At 35.7% G+C, this 18,836-nt stretch overlaps 1 protein-coding gene across 1 annotated transcript; it reads left to right on the plus strand.

Moving 5' to 3' along the window:
* The first annotated feature begins 4,479 nt into the window (after positions 1-4,479).
* Positions 4,480-9,709, plus strand: LOC131160458 (amino acid permease 4-like). Its single transcript, XM_058116159.1, has 6 exons — positions 4,480-4,894; positions 5,054-5,287; positions 5,868-5,961; positions 7,526-7,740; positions 7,972-8,111; positions 8,937-9,709. The coding sequence occupies exons 1-6, from the start codon at positions 4,726-4,728 to the stop codon at positions 9,585-9,587; spliced, it is 1,503 nt and encodes a 500-aa protein (XP_057972142.1). The 5' UTR covers positions 4,480-4,725; the 3' UTR covers positions 9,588-9,709.
* Positions 9,710-18,836: the final 9,127 nt, after the last annotated feature.

Genomic DNA, 18,836 nt, shown 5'->3' on the forward strand with positions numbered 1-18,836 from the left:
GGATAAGAAGAGTTGGTAAGGGACCGAGTAATAAGCGGAGATCAGGAGGGATGAGAGTGGTGTTTTGATGGAATAGTGGGTTGGAATTGGGATTAGGGATTTTGGGAGAAGTCAGTGAAGGAGAATTCTTAGAAGAAGATGAAAGGGAATTGGGCTAAAGTTGGGAAGAAGATAAAATGTGAGATGGGCCAGGGGAGTGTTGTGTCACTATTGGGCTAGACTGAGGTGGGGTAGGTGAGTTGGTACTCTAGGCTGAGCTTGATGGAGAGGGATATGGGCCAAGGATGGAATTGGGAAAATAGGGAAGAAGAGTAGTAGTAGTAGTAGTAGTAGAAGTGGGTTGAGTAGGAAGTTGAACTGAATTGTGTTTCTTGTGGGAAAATTTGATTCATTGAAGATGACACCATGAGAAATGTATAGACGATTTTTATGATAATCAAGACATTTATAACCTTAATGAGATGGACTATAGCCAAGAAATAAAGAAGAGGTGGATCGAAAACTTAACTTGTGACGATTATAAGGACGGAGATTAGGCTAACACTCACACCCAAAAATTTTTAGAAATGAATAATTAGGAATAGGAAGACCGGTTTTGTAAAGCAAGGGTAGGGAATAAATTAATGAGATAAGTAGTGGTTTCAAAAGCATTGGCCCAAAAGGAAAAGGGAAGAGAAGCTTGGGCTAGTATTAATGCATGCCCAATTTCTACAATGTGACGATGTTTGTGCTCAATTAGACCATTTTTTTAATGTGTATATGGACAAGAGAAATGAAGGATGATGCTAAGATTTTTGCATAGTGAGTGTGTAAGGAAATGATTTTTGCATTAAAAAGCACTCAGCAAATTTAATGAATGAAATAAAAACTGAATGGACATCAGACTTATTTTTTAAGGGAAAAAACCATGTAAATCTTGTGAAATGATCAACAATAGAAAGATAGTTCTTGCAACCAGTTCTTGAAACATAAGGAGTTAGGCCCCATACATCAGCCCATAACAATTCCAATGGCTTGACAGAGTGCGTATTACTCAATGAAGCAAAAGGCAATTGATGGGCCTTTGCAATAGGACATTCAGGACATACAAAGGCAGATCGACTGGGAACATAAGAGAAACAATTTTGGTGCAAAACATTAGAGATGACTGGAAGGGTTGGATGACCAAGTCTTTGATGCCAGCAGCTTAAGGATGTCTTTTCACCAAGATGGACTAAGGAAGAAGACAGCGGTAGGGAGGAAGGAAACTTGCAGAGGCCATTATGGGTTGGTCTACTGATGAGGAGCCTCCTTGTCAGCTTGTCCTTTAAAGAGAAATGTGTATCATGAAATTCAAAGAAACAAGAATTGTTAGTGTAGAATTGTAAGATCGAAATCAAGTTTTAGGTGATAAAGGGTACATGAAGGAGATTATGAAGTTTAAAAGAACAAGAGTTGATGGAGAAATAGGATTCACTGATATTTTAAATAGGTAAACCTGTACCATTTCCAACCCGAATATGCTCATTTCAACTATAAGGTTCTGATGAGAGGTTTAGATGAGAGAGATCATAAGTTACATGGTGGGTGGCAGCACTGTCTGGATACCAAGTTGAATCTATGATGGCTGAAGGTGAGGTGTAATTTATAGAGAATGAGGTGGGTGGATCATATTGGTAAGCATGATCAAAACAATAATAACATTGCAAAGCAATATGTCCAGATTTGTTACAAACTTGGCAAGTGGGTCACTAGGTGTTATTTTGAGAAGGGGGTCTGTAGTTAGGGGAGGATCATCCTTTGGAGGGAGGGAATCTACCACGGCCTCGACCATTTCGTCCTCCATAAGGGTAACCAGAACCTCGTTGGTCTCTTAAGTTGGAGGTGCTAAAGTTCACTGATGGCTCAAACGGAGAAAATGTGGGGATACGAAAGGCATAACTTAATTTACTCTCATGGATGAGAGGAAGATGAAAGAGTTCATTAGAGGATATGAGCTCTGCTCATGTTGCAACAGAGGTGATGAAGGACTCATAGGTTGGACCGAGGCCATTTAGCATGTGGGTGACATATTTGTTGTCTGAAAGATATGCTCCAGTTGCAACAAGAGTATCAACAAGCATATTCACCTTGCTGAAGTAATCGGTGATTGATTGATCACCTCTCGATAGGTTTGTTAGTTGAAATATGATCTAGAACTCCTTAGCTTGAGAATGTGAGCTATACATGGATTCCAAAGTTGTCCAAAGCTGGCGTAAGGTACCTGTGGAAATTACATGGGCAATAATCGACTCTATTAGAGAGGAAAACAAAATACTCAAGATGAGTTGATTGGGACTTTGCCAAGTGAGATAAGCTGGATTTATTTTGGGGTCTGCAGTGTTCTCGAGATGAAGCATATTGGGTGGAGGTATTTGTGTGCCATCCACGAAGGAGAACATGTCATGTCCTCTAAGATAAGTTGTGATTTGAACTTTCCACAACCTATAGTTTTCAGAGTTTAGTTTAGTACTCACTAAGTGATAAAATGAAGAAGGAAGAGAGGAAGAAGGTGATGATGGTTTTGCCATGGCAGAGGATCAGAGAGACAGCTAGTATGGCAGCTCTGATACCATATCAGAAAAGGAGAAGAAAGGGATGCTCAAATATTCATTGCATTCATTACAAAGTACATTGTGCCTTTTGATAGGATATATAAAGGCATGAGATACAGCAAGGCTAACGGAAAGCACGTAAAAAAGAATATTGTTGGTTACAAAGGGAATAATATTGGTTACAAGTGAGGTGGCTTGTGTTGCTTCTTGTTTTGTAAAGTGGCATCATCCTAACTAATGCTAATATCTCTAAGGGATATATAAATGGTTGGAGGTTGTGATTATTTATTAGAGGTTTTAAGTTGTAGTGTTTCCAAAAGATTATTGGAAAACGTTATGAGATGAGAGATGTATTAGCTCTGACTGCTTGTGCGTGCAAGCAAGACTAGTGAGCTTCCAATGGACCAAATTTGAGAGAGAGAGAGAGAGAGAGAGAGAGAGAGAGAGAGAGAGAGGGAGAGAGAGAGGCCTCCAATGGACATGAACAAAATTCTCAATACAATATTGAATTTTATTTATATTAAATTTAATTCAAATTCATGCAAATTCAAGTCTAAGAGACAAGCTCTCAAACATGAGAAATTATTAGGTTACACAGTCTAACTATATCACATTTTAGACAACCAATCACAATCTAAGATTTTGAATGATTTAAAATCAGAAATTAACTACTGTTTAATTTAACTTTCCTAAAATCGTTCAAGTAATACATAGTGTTTTACTTATAAAATTTATATTGCATTTTGTAACTCCAAATTCAAGTGATCTCATTACCCATATTCCTAAACGTAAGGTCAGAGTCATTCAAAATGCAAGAATATGATTTGTCGTCTAAAATGTGACATTTAAACAGCTTAACCTAATAATTTTTCACGAGACAAGAAATAGAGAGAGTAATTAGTAATAATTTTATCTAAATATTGTAAGTTTAAATTATCTAAAATCTGAAAACTAAACTCACAAACATAAAGACAATTAGGAATTTGTTTGGTAAATTACCATATGTAAAGGAACTAAATAATTAAAAGGCATGCATACATAAACCCTAGCTAGTAATAATTTCATGGCTTGCCTCATGACTTGGTTCTTGGCCGGATAGTTGGATTCATGATCACAATGGGTTTTAGCCTTTTAGGTCCACCTAGCTTAGGTCTACGTAATATGCATGGTTCCCATAGAATAACCATAAGATAGTAGATAGATGTGCGTGCGTGTGTGTGTGTGTGTGTGTGTGTGTGTGTGTGTGAGAGAGAGAGAGAGAGAGAGAGAGAGAGAGAGAGAGAGAGAGTTGACTCAACAGTCAACAATATGTGGGTGTTCCACTATTGTGTTTTGATGGGGGGCTTTGAAATTCATGAAAAAAAGAAAAACATGCATGCAATTTGTGTGGGTCATGGATATATGTATATATACACACACACAATTATATATATAAAATAAAGAAAGAAAAACCCATATATAACATATGTGAAGGTCGCAAGTTGAAGTCCTCCTTAAAAAGTTACCCCACTAAATTACCGGAGGTCCGTCAATGAGCAAGCGGTTTTTACCTTCCCGAGTTTGGTGCAGCAGTATTGTATCTCAAGTGGCACGATGGTGGCTGAATCCTGAATCATTAAAAAAAAAGGCATATGTGAAGGGTGATTTAAAGCTCATCACGATATATATATATCCGAAGTTCTTTACTTAAATATAAGGCATTATTTAAAATGGAACTTGTAACTCTGAAATCTCAAACACTGCCCATTTAAGCAGAAAAACATGGATTTTACCACTTGAACTACCCTTTACGAGCTACACACACACACATGAGATATGTGCATATGTAATGAGTTATTTTATTTTATTTTGCAGCCAAGAAACTCCATAGTCCCTATATATACTGTCTCCCCTCTCATTCCTCTCTGCTCACCTCTCTCTCTCTCTCTCTCTCTAGTTGGGGTTAGGTGTGGAGACAAGTAAGACACACAACCAACATGCCCACAAGCTATTAATTGGCATGCTTTGATTTAAAAGCTAGCTCCGTTATCTTTTACAACTACAGACATACATTCATTTCTGATCAATTCTGTGGAGTAGAGCTCAACTTGGTGGGTTTCTATTATCTGTTGTCGTCATACTGATGAATGCCACAATATAAATATACGCATAGATGGGTGATAATCAGAATAGTAGCTGCGCTGGCTCCTCCTCCTCCGCCGCCGCCACCAACAATTACCACCACCACCTTCCCCGAGCCGCCCTTAATCTCTCCATCGACGTCGCCCTTCCTCGTTCCGCCTCCAAATGCTTCGACGACGATGGCCGCCCCAAACGTACAGGTACGTATGTATATGCCTATTGAACTTTAACAACGAATTTTTAGCTTTTAAAATGAATTGATTCGTTGGAAAAAAAAAAAATTTGCCTTAATTTACACAACAAGAAAAATTTATTTTAATTTACGCGTATATTTTAATATAATGTATACGGGGGAGCAGGGAGTGTATGGACGGCAAGCGCACACATAGTGACGGCAGTGATAGGGTCAGGGGTGCTGTCGCTGGCATGGGCCATAGCTCAGCTCGGCTGGATCGCCGGCCCCACCGTCATGTTCCTCTTCTCCTTCGTCGTCTACTACACCTCCTCCCTCCTCACCGACTGCTACCGCTCCGGCGACCCCATCTCCGGCAAGCGCAACTACACTTACATGGACGCCGTCAGTTCCAATCTCGGTAATATTCCTTTCTTATTTACAATATGAAGGGCTCAATGAGTCAATAAGAAGAAAATTATTTTCTATTATATTTTTACGTTATATCAAATATAGAGAAAAAAATCATTTTAATATAATTATTTTAAAATATATATATATATAAATAGTATATGAAATCATAGTTTTGTTTATTGATTTAATATATGTATTATTCTTTTTCTTGCTTTTCTTGATAGTCAAACATGAAAAGTGATTTTCTTTATATTTTTTTTTTTTTATTTTTTTCTTAGGGCATGTTTGGATCAAGGATTTTATTTAAAAAAATGAAATGAAAGGAAAATAAGAAAAAAACCCATTCTTCACTATATTTTTCCTTTATGTCAAATACTACTAAAAATGAAAATTTATTTTGAAATGATTAAAAATTAAGAAAATTCAAATGTAAATGATTTCTTAAAATCATATAAAAAAGTTCCAAACAGGAGTTTTAGATTTTCTAAGTTCCAAACACCTAATATGCACGCATGAATATTAATCTATTTTTCAAAGAAATATTAAAATTTTAATAATATTCTAAACGTATGTTAATTAATGTGCAGGAGGAGCTAAGGTGAAGCTATGTGGGTTCATTCAGTATTTGGGTATTTTTGGAGTCGCCATTGGTTACACAATTGCGGCTTCTATTAGCATTATGTAAGTTCTTCTTATTATATACTTTTCTTTTAGTTCTTTTGTTGAGTCGCCATTGGCCCATGATGATTAGGGCTGACATGGCAAGCAGAATCCATGCAACCCTTGTGAGGTCCATGCTCAGTTAGCTTGTCATGTCAGTTCATGATCACCTAGTGAAACAATAGGTTATCTTTTTTTTTTTAAAGATTTATGTTGTAATTAGTGTTTCTTAGTTAAATCAAAGTCAAATGGTAGCTCAACTACCAACTCATCATTGTATTTTCTATATTTACATTTTATGTTTAATTATTTAAATATTTACGCAATATATAATTAAAATGTTCACTTTTGTTTATCTACAAGATACATATTAACATATATTTTATGTACATTTATATGCAAAGTACGGTGTTATTAATAAGTACTTTAAAAAATGTGGTTGGCACTATTCGATCTATACTTATTTAGTCATGTACAGAGAATGACAATTTTACCCTTTTAATTTTAAATAAAATAACGAATTTGTGTTCTCTCCCTTCCTCTCTATTTTTCATTTGAGTGTAAAATAAAAAATCAGAACATAAAATTGTCATTTAATACTTGGAAAAGTAAATAGAGAGCACGTATATGATTCTTCCCCTCAGACCCGTGATGGGGTGAAATCTTTTTTCTTATTTTCGTCCATTAAAGACTTACGCACCAAGCCTAACCCATTTCCCATCCAATATTATTCCTTTTCCACTTACCCACTGTTAGGTGGTCTTGGACCTTCTCAATTCCAAAAGTTAGCTCAAGGAGTGAGGTTTTTCTCTCACACTTAATAACTGACCACCAGCCCCTTCCATAACCGATGTGGGATAACCCAACAATCTCCCCCTCACACATCCGGGTCTCTCCCAGCAAGGCAACCATCGGGATCTCCCCCGGCAAGGCACATTAGGGAGAATATTGGTGAACCTGGCTCTAATACCAGTATTAGGTGGTCTTGGGTCTTCTCAATCCCAAAAACTAGCCCAAGGGGCGAGGCTTTCCCTCACACTTAATAACTGACCACCAGCCCCTTCCACAACCGATGTAGGATAACCCAACACCCACAATTCAAATATGAAATATCTAATCAAAAAGTATCAAACTTTTACTATTAAGAAGTCACTCATGGTCAATTTGGATCAAAGGTTTTGCTTACGAAAAGGAAAGAAATGGAAAATAAAAAGAAAATTCATTTTCCACTATATTTTCTCTTTATACCAAATCCCATTTAAAATTTTTAAAAAAAAAAAAAACTATTCTAACATGATTAAAAATTAAGAAAAATCAATTGTTAATGACGTGTAAAATTAAAATTATGTTCCTTGATTTGATATTTTTCTATTTTCTTTTCTCACTTTTTTTAATAACCAAACATGAAAAAGTCCTAATTAATTTTATTTTTTTTCAATATTTTCCAAATTACAAATGGCACTTACCTTCCATGCCATGGAAACTTTGTGCCCTATATGTTGATGACTGTCTATATAGGCTTCCATTTTTTGTCAAACAATTAATTTGTGCACGTCATGTAATGGATGTGGTGATGAATACATAGGGCAATTAAGAGGTCAAATTGCTTCCACGAGGGAGGGAGAAAGAAGCCATGCCACACTTCCAGCAACCCATACATGATCATGTTTGGCATTTCTGAGATTGTGCTCTCCCAAATCCCTGACTTCGATCGCATATGGTGGCTCTCCATCCTCGCTGCTGTCATGTCTTTCACCTACTCTTCCATCGGCCTCGGCCTCGGCATAGCTAAAGTTGCAGGTACATACATACATACATACATACATACACTCATACATACATACATATATACATACATACATACATACATACATACATACATATATATATATATATAATGCATACATACGTAAAGCATGCATCATATTTCAGATCTGCTGCGTACAAGAGAATGGCTATGAGAGAGATGATTTCCATTTACCATTAATTAATGAGAAGTGATGAGTTTATGTGTATGTGGATTGTGAAAAGGTAATGGAAGTTTCAAGGGGAGTTTCACTGGGATAAGCGTTGAGACAGTGACCCCAACACGGAAGATATGGAGAAGCTTCCAAGCCCTGGGAAACATTGCTTTTGCCTACTCTTATTCAATCATTCTCATTGAAATTCAGGTATATATATATATGTATATGTATGATTTCATACTTATTTATTTATTTATTTATTTATGGGTAAATTGCACTACAAATTCATGAAGTTTGATTGAATTGCACTTTACTAAATAGTACTAATGTGATTCTTAATCAAGTAAAACAAGCTTATTTTAAAGAATTTTGAACAAGTGTTAAGAAATTCTGTAGTATTTTTTTTTTAAATGATGATGTTTGAGACCCTTTGGATATTTGAATAATCCATCAGGATAATGAGTCTATCTCTCTACTCTTTTCCACTTAGATAATAAGGTATTATCTCAAATTAATGGAAAATTGTAACCCGTAAGACTCGAATCCTGATCACTTTTTTGTTGCGATAAATAGAAAAAATTTGATTCGTAAAGTTTTCATGCACCTTTAATCATATTCTCGAGCATGGACTTGAGTCAGAATATAAATTAAATTTCAAGAATCAAACTGATACAATTGAAAACAAATAAACTCTAGTGTAAATTATACCGCAAATCCCTAAGGTCTCACTATTGACTTACGCTTAAATCCTTAGAAATTCTAATTATAAAAGTTTGATTCTTAAAGTTCCAACTTCAATTTTCATGAAATCTCTCAACATTTTTCTTTAACTATTTAGAATTACAATCTAAACTAGTTTCAAAAAGATTCCTCAGTCAAATCATGATAAGACGTGACAAACTCTACGGTTCTATCTTCATAAGTTAAAGTGTCGATATTGAACGAACTCAAAACCTTCTATTATGGAAAAGGTTAGAAAAAATACTAAAAGACCTTGAAATAGCCTAAATATGAGAGTTCAAAATGAAACAGGACACAATCAAATCCCCACCGTCGGAAGCCAAGACAATGAAGAAGGCAGCTCTGCTAAGCATAGCGGTGACGACCACCTTCTACATGCTGTGCGGCTGCATGGGCTACGCCGCCTTCGGCGATCATGCGCCGGGCAACCTCCTCACCGGCTTCGGCTTCTACGAGCCCTTCTGGCTGGTCGACATCGCCAACGCCGCCATCGTCGTCCACCTCGTCGGCGCCTACCAGGTCTACTGCCAGCCCCTCTTCGCCTTCGTCGAGAAATGGGCTGCCCGCTCCGACTTCCCCCTCACCAAAATGGAGCTCCGAATCCCAGTTCCCCTGTCCGGCTACGCCTACAGCCTCAGCCTCTTCAGGCTTTTCTGGCGATCCGCCTTCGTCGTCGCCACCACCGTCATCTCCATGCTGCTCCCCTTCTTCAACGACGTCGTCGGCATTCTTGGGGCCTTCGGGTTTTGGCCGCTCACCGTTTACTTTCCGGTCGAGATGTACATTGCGCAGAAGAAGATTCCCCGGTGGAGCAACCGGTGGATCTGCCTTCAGATGCTGAGCCTTGCTTGTCTTGTGATCTCCATCGTCGCCGGTGCGGGGTCCGTCGCCGGCGTCGTGCTTGACCTGAAGATCTACCGGCCGTTCAAGATGACGTACTAGATAATTTGTTTTAAGTTGAAATTGATTCGATGTCCTCCAGAGTTGCTCGTTCGCGAAATCCGATTGTAAAATAACTCTGTGCGTGTAGCCAGCCGATTGTGCAAAGCACATGTTTTCATTTCCATTTCGAATTTTTATTTTTGAGAGCATGAATTTTTAATTATTAATTTAATTTAAGAGAAATTGGATAAATAATTGATATAAAATTATATTAATTTTTTTAAAATTTAATAAAATTTAAATCTAAAACTCAAAATTTATACTCGTCAATTTATCGTTTGATTAAATTGTAAGATGAATTAAAAACCTAAATCTATTATGTGGATGAACTTAAGTATCGAATCATCTCATGTAGCAATATTCACGTGATTATTATTCTTGTCATTTAAAAAAAATAGATGAAAAATCATATAATAACATAACCAAAATTATTAATTAAGATTTCACATTCCAATCCAAGAAAATATAAAGTGGATGAAATATATGTTGTAGCATATTTATAATCTAGCATTAGTTATACTTTACTTATAAAAAAGCAAGTAATTTGTGAGTTAAATTGCTAGCTAAACTTCTTCTAAACAGTTGTGAAATTATGTCGGTTGTCCTAAAGTTATGCGCGCGCAAACACACATAATATGTCACACCTTAAACCCGCCATGTGGGGCCCGGGGTGTGATGAGACAATTCACGCGCGTCTCTGATACCATTCATGCAACGGAAAATAATTAAACATACTCCTAATAAAATACCAGAGTACTATATACAACCCAAAAGGAAGTATCCATTCACATATATTACATAACCAGAAATTCTAAAGCATAAAATGTTATTTTAACCACTCAATATTACCAAAATTCTAAACCCAACCCCAAGAGCTTTCTAAGTTCGATCACTTGAGGACCTGAAAAAGATAATATACGCTGGGCTGAGACACCTCTCAGTAAGGAAGAAGTAAACTATAACAGTGTGTGGCATAAGGGTTTTTAGTAGATACAAAATATATTCATTAACTAATCAACAACAACTGGTAAGGCGCATACAAACTGTAGTCATACAAACGTAACCAATATTTATAGAGAAAGTTCCTGAGGATTGGGGAGTTACACGTTCATACATGAAACGCCCATTTACTCTAATACCATTTATAACTTTACCCTTTAATCTGGGTGTGACTACAATTAATATTAATCAAGCCACTCACCTTACTTAGTAAGCCTTCAAGCGGAGAGTTTTACTTTATCATAAATATTCATGCAATTTACTTCACACACATACAATATTAATCATTCCACAGAGATTCATGTATACACATAACCACAACACATCCACACAAGATACCGCACACTTCATTCACACCCACACAGGATCCATCTCCACACAGGATTCACAACCACACAGGTTACCATTCCACACACACAACCCTGTTCATAGTAAATTGGTAAAACAAACTCCTCATTCCATTGTCAACGTTTTACCCCCTTAATATAAATGATCATATAACAACCTCCTCATGCCACTGTCAACGTTATATGGTAATTTATATCAGGTACAATATAACGACCCTCTCATACCACTACCAACGCTATTTCGCAATCTACATGAACCACATTATACATCAATTGCATTTACAACATTATTCACCACCAGACAGTATTTACTACCAGATAGAATCCACAACCAGAGAGTATTCTCAATCAAGCAATATCCACAAACAAGTAGTTTTCACAACTGAACAATTTCCATAAGCAAACAGTATTCTCAATTGAACAGCATTCACAAGCAGACAGTATTCTCAACCAACAGTATTCACAACCAGTTAATTATAAAGGATTATTTTCATGCCACATAGTTTTTTCCCAAATATTTATTATAATCAAAACCTTTATTTTCAATTGCCTAAACCGTTTAGAAAATCATACTATAAATATACAACTTTTTATACTCAAAGGTAACCAGTTCAAATTAAAATAAATCCTAGTATAATTTATTTCTCCATACCTGGTTCTTCAAAATTCTTTCTTACCGAACGAAAAACGAGACCCTGTATTCCAAAAATCCTATCCTAATCAATTTTAGCCCTAGAATTTCTAATATCCTAACATTTTCAAGTCCATACTATTAAAGAATTAATAAATCTAGAAAATAACTCTCTTACCCTAGTTTTGGGGTAGTACCCAAGAACTCCAAATCACGATTCTGCTCTGATTAACTTGAAGAGAATCGCCCCACGAACCTTGTGGTGGTTTTCGATCTTCGAATCGGGCTGAATTCGAGTCAGAATCAAGGAGAGAAGGGAAAGGAGCTATAGCCCTAGAGAGTGAGTCAGAGAGTAGAGAGAATTTTATGCTAAAAGGGATCCAGGGCCTATTTATAGGTTGGCGTTCGTCGACGAGTCTAAAAGGTTCGTCAAAGAACTAAAGAAGGACACTCGTCAACGAGAACATCGGGTTCGTCGACGAATCGTTTAGAAACTTGAATTTTCCCTACTCTCGAGATCTCCTCATCGACGAGCATAGGGCACTCATCAACGAGGCCCTACTGTGTTGCCCTCCAAATTTTCTTTCTTTTCCTTCCTTTTTATCATCTTTTCTTTTATTTATTTTATTTTATTTTATTTTATTTTTCTAGATTCGGGTTACTACATAATAAATATAAAAAAAATTGAAAAAAATCAAATGAGAGAAAACGAACAGCGAATTTATGTGATTCGGTAGTATGCCTTTGTTCATAGTGACAATACGCAATTGTCTTGGTTTCAACCCTAGAATACAAGTAGATAATTCTCTAAATATGAGTCATACAACTAGCTAGCTAGTAGTCTACAAAGTTCTATATTTAAGCATAACATATTAAAAAATAATTTCAAAACATATTTAAGAAAATTCAAGATAAAAACTTCAACCCAAAAAGAAAAAGACAAACCCCTCTTAAATTATTGGCATGCATGTTGGATGGCAAGAGAGAAAAAGAAAAAAAAAATCCTATCACTAATAGTCTGTTTGGATCAAGGATTTTATTTGGAAAAGGAAAAGAAAATGAAAATAAGAAGAAAATTCTTTTTCCTCTATATTTTCTCTCTATATCAAATACTTTTTAAAATAAAAAATTGTTCTCATATGATTAAAAATTAAGAAAAAACCAAATGTTAAAGATGTGTAAAATTTAAAAAAAAAATATTGATTTGGTATATTTTTTATTTTCTTTCTCACTTTCCTTTATATATGAAAAAAGTGAAATCATTTTTATTTTCTTTTCCTTTTCCCAATATTTTTCAAGTTCCAAACATATCGTAAAGGTACCACACATTTCTTTCTTACATGACAAATACACATGAATAACTCCCGTTAGGTCAAAAGTACCATGTGTTTTCTCAATTTTACTTTGGTAGACCTAAAATCTTATGGTCAATAGAAAGATTAATTTTAACTTGAGAACCATATCCCTCCCAGTATTCTAATTGGCTTTGATTTATATTAATCATTTAATTTGATGGCTTTGGCTAACTTTGACTTCATTCTCTTCAATTCCCTTAGGTTGTACCGAGGAAAATTATGATAACTTCTATAATTTATAAGAGTACCTTACCTGCAATGTTGGACTTACGCCTCATTAGATAATTCTTCACTTTGTTAAATGGATCATACATGATTTATCTTAATTAGGGAAACTTTTTTTTTTTTCTTTATGATGACTAGCTTAACTGAACAATTACTATCACATTTCAAGAAGTTGTGACACAATTATTTATAAGAATTTTAAAATTTTTTAAAATTTTATAAGAGATTCTACTATTTTTTTTGTCAAATCTTTTAAGAAAGGGTAAAGAGAGTACACCACCACCACCCCCCCACCCCACCCCACCCCCCCCCCCCCCCCCCCCCCCCCCCCCCCCCCAAAACCTCTTTTTCCTAAATAATTGGAAGGGAAACAAGAGAAGAAAAAGGGGAATGGCATCCCACCACCAAAGGTGCCGTGAGGTTCCTTCCCACATCTCAACCCATACGCATCAACAGCCAGCCCCACCCAGTCACTGACCATTCCATTAGCACGACCACATGCATTTTTTTTCCAACTTTTGTACATAGAGCTATCACATATTGTATTCTATTGAATTCTATTGTGCATGCAGGAGTATCTGCAGGAAAGCGATGGGTCATGGGTCATGGGTCATGGGTCATGAGTCATGGGTCATGGGTCATGGTTCATGGGTCATGCATGCATGATGATGATGAGAGTGTAGGAGAAGAGAGTCCCCACTGTCCTATTGCATCCTATTGTGCATGACAGCAATATCTGCAGGAAAGCGATGGGTTATGGTCATGGTTCATGGCTCAAGCATGCATGATGACGATGACAGTGTAGACAACTTGGAGAAGAGAGTCCCCACTGTCCTAATTTGGTCTTTATATATGTCTAGCCAAGTAGTGGTGTAGCAGCGTCCTAGCTTGCTTTCCCATTGGCTATATATCCCATTTCACTTGAGCGTTGGCTGGTTTTGTAGTTGGCTGTTTGGTACCACAAGGTCTCTGAGTGGAAGGAAAGTTCCAGTAGGGTACTGCCACTGATTGGATTGTGGGGTTAGCTGCTAAAGGTTATATAGATTAGATAACATATCATTGTTCAAATTTACAAAGGAGAGGATGGAATTTGATCTCGAAATGTGTTCTATGTAAGATGAAAGGTGAAAATGTAAATTATCTAATAAAATTTTGTGGTCTTCCTTTTACTATTTGCTTCAATTGCATTTTGTCATGTCGTGTTTGAGTTGAGTCCACTCTATGATATATGGAATTCAACTTTTCTCAAAAATTTTCTGAAAAATCTCTCAGGGCAGTCATTATAAGTGTGGTTTGTTGGGAGATCTAGAAAGAAAAAAGCAGAACGATCTTTAGAGAGCGTGCCTCCTTGATTAGCCGCCGAAGTTTTCTATAGATGTTTCTCTTTTCTTCTACGGTGGTCGAGGTCCTATCTCATTCTTTTGAATTTGGACTGAGAAGAGTTTCGTTACATTTTAACTGAGTTAGGAGGCTAACTTGACGGCTTTTTAGGTGGGTTTTTTCTTTGATTGGTCATTTCTCGTGGGATGATGTTGTTGGGTGTGTTTTATTACAGTTGTTTTTCTTTCGTGTTGGCTTTTTTTCGTTTCATTTCTAAAATTTTTCGTTTGAGTTTGTAAGTTTTGTTTTAGTTTCTTTGTTTTAATAAAATTTTTACCTTCTCAAAAAAAAATATTTTAAAAATATGAAATGTTTTTGAAAATTTTGTGACTTAAGTGAGAATTAGTTTCCTATATTAGTTCATTATATATGAAATACTGCAATCTTTTTTATTATTATTTTTTTATAATTATTGTGTTCCTTTCTTTATGAAGTAAACATAACCCTTTAATTTATGTTTTCTTTTTCAACTTAGCTAACATGTTTTATTTCTCTCTGAATTTTAGTCCTAGTTATTTAAGTTATAGAAGGTTCTTTGATAGCATAACCTTTCATCGCTCTTCTCATTTTATTTTATAACCATCACTCTCAAATTGCCACAACCATCAACGAGATTAGAGTAATGCGTAAGCTCATTCCTAGACTCCCTATTCTTGGATAGTGAATTTCTAAAAGAGAGGTTATCTAGTTTGGAATATTATTTCCAAGAACACAAGATACAGTTAATTATTACCTAATAGTCTCAAAATAGAATGTCGGTTCTTGGGATCTTCTTTAACTTCACAAAGATCATATAGAGGGTGGATTTGGTATTTGGATATTATTTCTATCAACGATTCAGCCAATCATTCATAATTGCTTTTTACGGTCAATCATTCATGATTACTTTTGAAACTATGAATCATTCATGATTGTTTTTGAAACTATGTGATTGAAAATTTGGGATCAAAACGATTTTCTCAAATGTTACAAGTGAAACTTGTTCAATAGATTATGATTGCATGTGATTGTTAGTTCTTTGTGCATGGGAGGGTAACCATCATGTAAATAGTGGCATATATATACAGTTTATTCTTTAAGTTAGTATGACAATTCCTTAGTCAAACTCAATTGGTTTGATTTTTCCTATATCAAAGTTAGAACAAAGTAGAGGCTTTTTAAGGGAGGATGAGTGTTCATTAATCAGTGTAAAATTCACAATCTATTATAATATTTTTAGCCTACTTGCTTCCCTTACTAAACACACTTCACCTACGAGGTGCGCATTAATGAATTATGCATGCTACTTAATTTATAGTTTACTACATAACTTGTGTTTATATACATGTTTGCTTATTGTTTTTGCCTAATATTTATTTGGTGGTTATAAAGCCCTTCGAGGTATAGAAAAATGCATCATACTATACCCTTAGTAGAGTTTTGTTATAGGTTGGGTGTCCTATTGCTTTCGAGTCATAAGTTTAGTGAAGTTGAGTGAAAATACACTGCTAAAGGGAAGGAGATGCTAGTGGTGATTCATGGCTTACATGTGCAGCAACGTTTGTGACCACAGGATCTTTAAGTGGAAGGAAAGTTCCAGTAGGTATGTAACTGATTGGATAAGGAGTATGGGGTTAGCTGCTAAAGGTCATGATATAGACTAGATGATGGGTAATCATCATCTAAAGAGTATATTAGTAGTGTAGATTCTATTCTTTGAGTAGGATAATGCCTTAGCCAAAAAAGGGAATATGACTTTTGAATTAATTTGATCCTTTCTAGTGTATAGGATAGGTGTTCACTAATCATTTTAAAATTCACTATTTATTGTAAATATAGTAACTAGTGTCGCACAGCCTGCACAAAGTGTTTAGTGTTTGGCCCGTGACATCAAGCAACAGTCATGGAAAGAGCCCATGGTTGAGCCTAAACCCAAGAAGAGAACATTTAAGTTAGATAAACAGGGGGAAAAAAAATCCCAAAAGCTGACTCTAACTACCTCTAGGGCAAATCACCATTTACTAAAATTATTAAGGAGCTAGTGTCTACTTAGTTTCAAAATTCCCCAAGTCTTATGATAGTACGATAGCCTTAGTAGGAGACATTCAAAATGCTAACATTTCTCCATTTAAATTCCACACACCATTATTTGTAAAGCATTTGTCATGGCTTTAGAGAAAATTGCACGAACTTGGTATTCTAGCTTGAAGATATTCTCAATATATTCCTTCAAACAATTTAATGTTTTGTTTATCAATCATTTTATTAGCAACCAAAGGCTACGAAAAACTTGGTAAAACTCATGGAAATTAGACAAAATCCTAAAGAGCCCATAAGGAGTATGCTAGGTTTTGTAATATTGAACTGCTCAGAGTCCTTAATTTGGACCACAAAGTAACTATCACAACATTAATGTGCAAGTTGCAACCATCCAACTTTGTTTTGTCCCTCTTTAAAAAGCTCCCAAAGTCACTTTTTGAACTCTTGGAATGTGTGGTTAAAAACTATAGCAAAAATGTGAACCCAAAGAGGTATAAAGTGAAAAAGGATAAGAACGAAGAGGACAAGCTAGAAGAGATGACATCCTAGCCTTGGAAGGACAAGGACAAGGGCAAGAAAAAATAATAGAAGAGGTGCCCTTTAAAGAAGTTTCAGAGCCATACCCCTTTTCAACATTTCTCTAGTGCAAATCATGATGTTAAAAAGAACAATGCTAGGCTTCGTTGGCTAGAACCTATGCCTTGGCACAAGATGGAGGCACAACTAGTGGTTCATCTTATTTCACTACTGCTATGGCCACAATGAGTAGACCTAAAAGTGCAATTGGGACCCAAATCCAGCAAGGTTGGTTGAAAAATTCATTATGCAAGTAAAAAAGTTGAAGTCATAAAGGAGACAAATCTAAAGAGGAAAACTCAAAGTATCATCGAGTTCATCTCAAGGAGATGGCATGGACATCAACACTGCATTAGTTTAAAAAACAACAAACAAGTATAAGACGTAATAATGGTGCAGTCGCCCCTATGATAACACAACAATGACGACTCTAGTGATTGCCAATTAGGCATTTAAGTGGGACACTAAACAACAAAAGTTGAGAACATTCTCCACTGGAACACTTTTTGACTTTATGAAGATATTGGAGAAGATTGGGGAGATCAGTTGGTCAGCAAAAAATTTTATGCAGCCACACTAAAGAAGAGGAATCTTAGAAATTGAAAAGCTAACTTAGTGGAGAACCTATTGTGAAAAGTTGCATACTGAAATAAGGAAGATTTCTAATATTGTAGTTAAGAGTAGATGATGTATGAGAAGGGCCTAAAGAAGGCCACTTAGGTTGGATTGTTAGACTACCAAGCATGCCGAAACACACGCAAAAATAAGCATGCATAAACCAATATCTAACTATGTTTAATTACAAAACAATGGGAACAATTTGAGAATTACAAGATCTTTATATTCAGCATAACTTCACCAGTTCTCCTTTGAAAGCTGCACTAGTGCCCATCGTCTAATTAAGTCTATCCACCAAAAAAAAAATAAAAAATAAATAAAAACTATAATCAAGAAGCTCTCACAAGACATGCTTTCCACATTATTGAAGAGAGAGAGAGAGAGAGAGAGAGAGAGAGAGAGAGAGAGAGAGAGAGAGAGAGAGAGAGAGATTTGACCCACTTTAACCCCAAGTCAAATTAGGGTTTTATTGTCTCTTTATTTCCTGTTTATCCCCCTCTTTATATGTTTCTTGTATTTAACTCCTCTTTTATTCTTAATTGCAATATACCTCTTCTGTGTGGGACTCCTTGGTTCATTCTAATTTTGTAATGAATAAAACAACATAATCTTAAAAAACGCAATTAAAATCTCTTCTAATTAAGTTGAATTAGAACACACTCTAATTCCCCTAATGAGATTAACAATTCCATTTGTATGAGTGATACCTAGTAATATATCATGGCAATTCAAATTAGATTCAATGGGAAAGTAACTAGCTATATTATAATTCATGCATTAGATCCTCCTTATGGGGTACCACCCCTACATCAAACTAATAGGATATGGAACTACTGTCAAACCCCTAACAGTCTCATATACCCAACTGTAATGATTATAGCTCTGTATTATAGAAACTCAAATACAAAGAAAAATCAGATATCGTAGGTCCAGTAGAATGTAATTGATAACATCCATTGATGGGTAATAAAATTCCATTTAAATATTTTAATCATGGTTTAGTAAACGGTTCTTTACAAACTACCCCTACACAAATGACAATGTTCAAATTATGAACTTTTGGAATTTAAGTACTGAGAAGGTTAATGTGCAAGTAATC

This window comes from Malania oleifera, chromosome 7 (assembly GCF_029873635.1).
Source record: "Malania oleifera isolate guangnan ecotype guangnan chromosome 7, ASM2987363v1, whole genome shotgun sequence".
Lineage (NCBI taxonomy): Eukaryota > Viridiplantae > Streptophyta > Magnoliopsida > Santalales > Ximeniaceae > Malania > Malania oleifera.

Bases quoted from the DNA above. Each gene is read 5' to 3' on its own strand.
- LOC131160458 (XM_058116159.1), top strand. From the start codon at position 4,726: ATGGGTGATAATCAGAATAGTAGCTGCGCTGGCTCCTCCTCCTCCGCC. The intron at 4,895-5,053 runs GTACGTATGTAT...ACGGGGGAGCAG, and splicing joins TGGCCGCCCCAAACGTACAG to GGAGTGTATGGACGGCAAGC. The intron at 7,741-7,971 runs GTACATACATAC...GATTGTGAAAAG, and splicing joins CGGCATAGCTAAAGTTGCAG to GTAATGGAAGTTTCAAGGGG.